This window comes from Citrus clementina, unplaced genomic scaffold (genome assembly GCF_000493195.1).
Source record: "Citrus clementina cultivar Clemenules unplaced genomic scaffold, Citrus_clementina_v1.0 scaffold_9, whole genome shotgun sequence".
NCBI lineage: Eukaryota > Viridiplantae > Streptophyta > Magnoliopsida > Sapindales > Rutaceae > Citrus > Citrus x clementina.
In genome coordinates, this window is record NW_006261964.1 from 23,819,956 (window position 1) to 23,826,289 (window position 6,334).

A 6,334-nucleotide genomic window follows, 5' to 3' on the forward strand; every position below is an offset into this window, starting at 1 on the left:
AAAAGCTCCGAGGGCGCAGTTCAATCGGCCATGATTTCACTTTATACCTGATTACCCGAGTTTGAGAAAAAGTTCTTTGGGGCAGGGGTTAACGTTTAGTGGACAAGGATTTTCATTGCCATCCAAACCTTATAAATATATGTATCTTTTTGATTGCCCTCTAAATCCCTTACCTTCATTCTTCATCAAATTCCAAATGTAGGAATTTCAAATATATTTAGAGCGATTCACTTGTTTTCGGGAGTATATTTATCCACTTGTTATCATGATCATGGTTTAAATAGCTAGTTCGATGATGTAATTGCATGGTGAGTTTTATATATGACTCAAATCTGGTTCATCAACAGTGAAGCAGTCCATTACTTGATTATATTAACAGATTAGTTTGAGTTTTGCTGGTAAAGATGTTCACCAAATTATGTCCAAGTTTTGGGAATAAATGAGTTGTATTCTGAAATTGTATCCTAGCCATTTACGGTCGGTAGCTTTTTAGTATTTTCAAGTTAATCATTTGGACCTGTAGCTTCTTCAGATTTTCTGTAGACAAATGCCAAATTTAAAGAATAGTCAGATATATTATTTATGATGAAAATACATAGGAGGTGCCATGGAGGAAGAGGTGGCAGCAGGCTTTCATATAGTTTGGCTAGAAAAGTTTTGTGCAGATCAACTGCTGCATCCATTTGAAGCGGCTTCTGATGCTTGAGCTCATCAACTGGGGTTTCCCACCAATGAGGCTGAGTCTCTTTCCCCTTCCTATTTTGGTTCAGGATCTTCTCCCGTGCATTTTCCTCATCCAGCCAGCACAGCAGCTCATTATGCTGCTGATTCAGTTCACTAATTCTCACCTAGCGGTGAGCTCAACCAGCAGATGAGTGTTGTCATTCGGATGCTCCTGGTTCGCAACGGCTTCTAGGGAAGGATGCCCGAATGAGAAAGGCTTCCCAGATGGTGAGAACACCACAATTCCTATCTCAGCTCCAGTGAGAGTGACAAGCTCACTGGCCTTCTTGTGGATGCCTGATCTACGTTTTGAGAATGTTATCATTCTATCGTCCTCATTCTCTATCTTCTTTATTTCAATCTTTTGTCTCCCTCTGGTTTTCTGGTTGATATGAGCGTTTGTGATGAGTCTAAGGTTAGGAATTTATCTGTTTTAAGTAATTAACTCTTACCATATTTAATATACGGATGGAAAGTTACTAAATGAATTACCCTAAACTTTGAAGAATTTAATTCATTAACAATTATAAAGAAAATATGGTAAGGTAATAACTTAGGGTTGTATAATGGTTTTCAAAAAAAATATAACCCTTTGGCCCAAGTTAAAACCGCGAAAAATTATTATATACAATAGAACCTCAATAAATTTTGAGACTATAAAAAATCTATTAATTAATAGCTGATGTTTCTTAAAAACTAAATAAATAAATAAGTATTTAACCTCAACAAATCAATAAATGATGCATCTAAAAAATAAATAAATGAACAAGTATTTATCGGTTCAAAGGACATATTACATATGTGTGAAAATACTGATTTTCAGATGCTTTTGTTTTAGGGAAAAAATCGAAGTAACATTTATAATCAATACTAAGAAAAGGAATGTAGTGGGGGAGAATCATTTTAATTTAACTCGAGCTTATGCCTGTATGAGTAGCGGTAACTGAAGCAAGGAACCTCCACCGCCACTGGAGGAGGACCGTTCAACGAAAAAGGAAAGATTTAGAAACCAAGGGAATGAAGATGAGAATCCATCTTCGTTATCTTTTGAAGAGAAATTAATGGAAGACCATAATGAACTTGATGAGCAGTTTTTGGGGAGAGAAGAAGATTTGGAATTTGATACCGAAGATGTAACTATTAGTGAAAAGGGAAGCATCCCATCCATTTCTTTCTCAAAAACGATCCATGCACAACTGGTGAAACCATGGATGAATGCGGTAGTGGTCAAGCTTCTTGGAAGAACTATTGGTTATAGGGCACTTTGTATAGGTTGAATGATCTCTGGAAAATGTCACAAGGATTCTCTGTTATTGACTTCGAAAATGATTTCTTCCTGGTTAGGTTCAAAACTGAAGGAGACGCCCATTATGCTCTAACACAAGGTCCTTGGACCATTCTCGGTCATTATCTCACTGTGCAACAATGGAACCCTCACTTCGACAGCTCCAATGATAATATTGACAACATTGTTGCTCGGATTCGATTACTGGGAATGCCTCTACACTGTTATCATAAAAAGGTTCTTCGCATGATTGGGAACGTCGTTGGAAAAGTGATTCGAATCGATTACAACACTGAGTCATTAACAAGAGGGAAGTTTGCGCGTATTGCAGTTGAGGTTTCACTTAATAAACCTCTTTGTTCACAGTTTTTTCTAGATGGCAAAATGCAGAAAGTGGAGTATGAAAATTTGCTGGTTATATGTTTTAATTGTGGGATCTATGGTGATAATAATGAAAATTGTCCTCAGCTCAAGACAATAAAAGGAGCAACAAAAAATTCAGAGAACAATGGAGTTGGGAACATAACTAACAGTGGTGGTGATTGATACGCCGCGGAGGTCGTCAAGGATTCCAAAGCCTAGCAACAAGTATGCTGGGTACGTTTGAATTATACATGGATGCTTGGAAGTCGAACAGTCACATGGCTCAAGACTCATGCATACGTTACATGCAACATGCAGCACGTTGGAAGAATGGTCGTTGGAGCAGTCTACAGGGATCATGGGTTGATTCCGTCAATATGGGATCACTTGCTGATTTAATGGAGATTTATTATTTGGTTTAATTCATATTCGGTTGTTTTGTTAAGCTAAAAGAATAAGTCAAGTTGTTAGCTTAGTACCTGCCTACAATCTCGAGTGATAGTTAGATTGTTTGGCTAAGTTGTTTCAAGTATAAATAAGCTCCAACAGACTTGAATAAAGGCATTGACTATTATCCAAAAAATCAAATATCTTGTGGTCTTATTTCTCACCCTAAGTAGAAATATATTCAATCACTTACGCTTTGACTGGGACCGCTATCAGTGGTATCAGAGCGAGGTTACTATGTCAACCAACAAGGAACGCATAGAGCGTGTGGAAGTTGAGATCGGAAGCTTGCAAGATGGAATGAAGCATATGGAACTAGGGCTTACTGACAGATTGCACTGCCTAGAAGAAACAATGAGCAAACTGGTAGATTCACTTTCAACTTCAAAAGGGATGCCAAGTCATAACAATTCTGATCACGCTGGATCCTCACAGCCTAGCCGTGGAGATAGTGAAGGGAGCCGCCATCAGCTAGCATCAAGACTTACCAAACTGGAGTGTCCACGATATTCCGGCGACGACCCAATGGAGTGGTATAATAGGATCATGCAATTTTTCGAGTATCAGGAAGCAACCAACGAACAGAAAGTCTCCTTAGCTTCTTTTCACCTAGAAGGAGGGGCCAACCAATGGTGGCAGTGGATGCGACGAACTTATCAAGAAGAGGAAAAGACAGTAACATGGGAAATTTTTGTAGAGGAGCTTTGTGCACGGTTTGGCCCTACTGAGTGCAAAGATTATGATGAGGCGTTGTCCAGGGTTAAGCAGACAAGGTCACTACGTGATTATCAGAGGGAATTCGAAAGGCTTGGGAACCGGGTACGAGGATGGACGCAAAAGGCCTTGGTCGGGACCTTTATGGGAGGATTGAATCCGAAAATTTCAAAAGAAATTCGGATGTTTTGGTCCAAAACTTTAAAAGAAGCTATAAACCTCGCACGTATGAAGGATGATCAATTGACGCGACAAAGGAAGTTGCTGCGACCACAGTACCTCAACAGTACACCACCAGCACCAACAAACAATACCCATGCCCAACCAACGAGACCCATCAAACGGCCGACTTGGGACGAAATGCAGCGGCGTCGAGCAATGGGACTTTGCTTAAATTGCAACGATCGATTTACAACAGGTCATAAGTGCACCCAACCTCGGCTATTGCTCCTTGAAAGTGACACAACGAATGATGAAACTACATATGAGGGAATTCCTGAAGTCTTATGCACAGAACCTGACACTAGAGAGCCAACCGATCCAAAAATCATTTTCTATGCCCTCACTGGATGGGCAGCCCCAAGAATCATGCGGGTCACGGCAAAGGTAGGACCATATGAGATTATGGTTCTGATCGATAGTGGTTCAACTCCCAATTTCATCAGCTCGCGAATGGCCAACATGTCACGGCTGCCAATCATTCCCACAGCAGGATTTTCGGTGCGCGTGGCAAATGGAGAAACGCTATCATGCAAGGGAAAATTCGAACAGGTTCAGGTATTATTACAAGAAGTTCCATTCACTTTGACTCTTTATTCACTTCCAATTACAGGGCTGGATATGGTGCTGGGAGTCCAGTGGCTTGAGATGCTAGACTCAGTGGTTTGCAACTGGAAACAACTTACCATGGATTTCACTTGGGAGAACAAAAGTTGCTGGTTACAAGGCATCGGGCCTCAATCAATCCAAACGGCATCCTTGACCAAAATTACCAAAGAGCTGAGACAAGGGCAGTCCGGTTTTGCCATTTGTTTCCATGTGAATATAGAAGACTCTCTCAACACAACAACTCCAAATATGCAAGACTTGTTAAAGGAATACAACACTTTATTTCAAGAGCCAACAAAACTACCACCTAGACGAGAAATCGACCATAACATCACATTGATAGAGGGAACTGAGCCAGTCAACGTACGGCCATACCGCTACGCCTATTTCCAGAAAGCCGAAATTGAAAAACAAGTCCAGGAGATGCTGAATTCGGGACTCATTTGGCCTAGTACCAGTGCTTTTTCATCACCAGTACTACTTGTAAAAAAAAAAGATGAAAGTTGGCGATTTTACACCGACTATCGGTCTCTCAATAACGCCACTGTTAAAGACTGATTTCCAATCCCTACAGTCGATGACATGTTGGACGAGTTACATGGAGCAGCGTACTTCACTAAACTGGACTTAAGGGCCGGATACCATCAGGTACGTGTAAACCCAGCCGACATACACAAAACAGCTTTCCGCACACACAACGGACATTACGAATACTTAGTAATGCCGATTGGCTTATGCAACGCACCATCGACATTCCAGGCCATCATGAACTCTATCTTCTATCCCTATCTTAGGAAATTTGTCCTTGTTTTCTTTAACGATATACTAATATACAGCCCCTCTTGGCGTAGCCACCTTACTCATGTTAAGCAGGCAATGAAGGTTCTTAAAGAGCATCAATTTTTCCTTAAAACAAGCAAGTGCACTTTTGGCCAACAAGAACTCGAGTACCTCGGCCACATAATTACCAGCCACGGGGTAAAAGTAGATGAGACAAAAATTACGGCCATGGTCTCCTGGCCTCAACCAAAGAACATCTCAGAGCTACGGGGATTCATTGGCCTTACGGGTTACTACAAAAAGTTCGTCCAAGGATATGGAGTTTTAGCTCGACCACTCACGAATCTTCTAAAAAAAGGGCAGTTTGAATGAACTGCAGAAGCGGACAAAGCTTTTATCAATTTAAAAAAGGCAATGACAAGTACACCTACATTACCCATGCCTAATTTTAATTAAACTTTTGTTATTGTGACAGACGCATCCGGTGACGGCATTGGTGCAATACTCCAGCAACAAGGGCAGTCCATCGCTTTTATGAGTCATGCCTTGGGAGTCACAAACAAATCTTGGTCCATATATGCAAAAGAGATGTTTGCGATTATAGAAGCTATCCGTGTGTGGCGACCTTATCTGCTGGGACGAAAGTTTATCATCCAAACCGATCAACGCAGCCTTAAGTACCTTTTGGAGCAGAAAATTACGACACCCGAACAGCAACAATAGCTGGCCAAATTGATGGGGTTTGAATATGAAATCCAATATAGACCCGGCCGTGAGAATGTTGCCGCCGACGCCCTTTCACAACAACCTCATAATTCTACTCTTAACAGTTTATTTGTGGCGCAGGTATCTATTTGGAACGAAAAAAAAAATGTCTGCCTAAGATGATGATTATATGAAGCAAATTACACATCAGGCCCTGACTCAACCCACTGGCCCTTATTTCATAGGTAACGGGCTGATTTTCTTCAAGGGCCGAGTTGTAGTTCCTCTTCTACTCCGTCAATCATTACTTTTTGAAGCCCATGACACTAGGATGGGAGGTCATTCAGGAGTTCTACGTACTTACAAATGTTTGAAACAACAATTCTATTGGCCTTCAATGTTTCAAACGGTTCATGACTATGTGGGTAAATGCGAGATTTGTCAAAAAACGAAAGCATCAACTCTTAAGCCTGTCGGTCTCCTCCAGCC

At 40.9% G+C, this 6,334-nt stretch overlaps 1 protein-coding gene and 1 pseudogene across 1 annotated transcript; one reads left to right on the forward strand and one right to left on the reverse strand.

Moving 5' to 3' along the window:
* Positions 1-503: 503 nt before the first annotated feature.
* Positions 504-1,891, reverse strand: LOC18032960 (annotated as a pseudogene).
* A 1,164-nt stretch (positions 1,892-3,055) lies between these two features.
* On the forward strand, positions 3,056-4,918 carry LOC112100028. Its single transcript, XM_024187603.1, has one exon. The coding sequence runs from the start codon at positions 3,056-3,058 to the stop codon at positions 4,916-4,918; it is 1,863 nt and encodes a 620-aa protein (XP_024043371.1).
* The last annotated feature ends 1,416 nt before the right edge of the window (positions 4,919-6,334 follow it).

Bases quoted from the DNA above. Each gene is read 5' to 3' on its own strand.
- LOC112100028 (XM_024187603.1), top strand. From the start codon at position 3,056: ATGTCAACCAACAAGGAACGCATAGAGCGTGTGGAAGTTGAGATCGGA.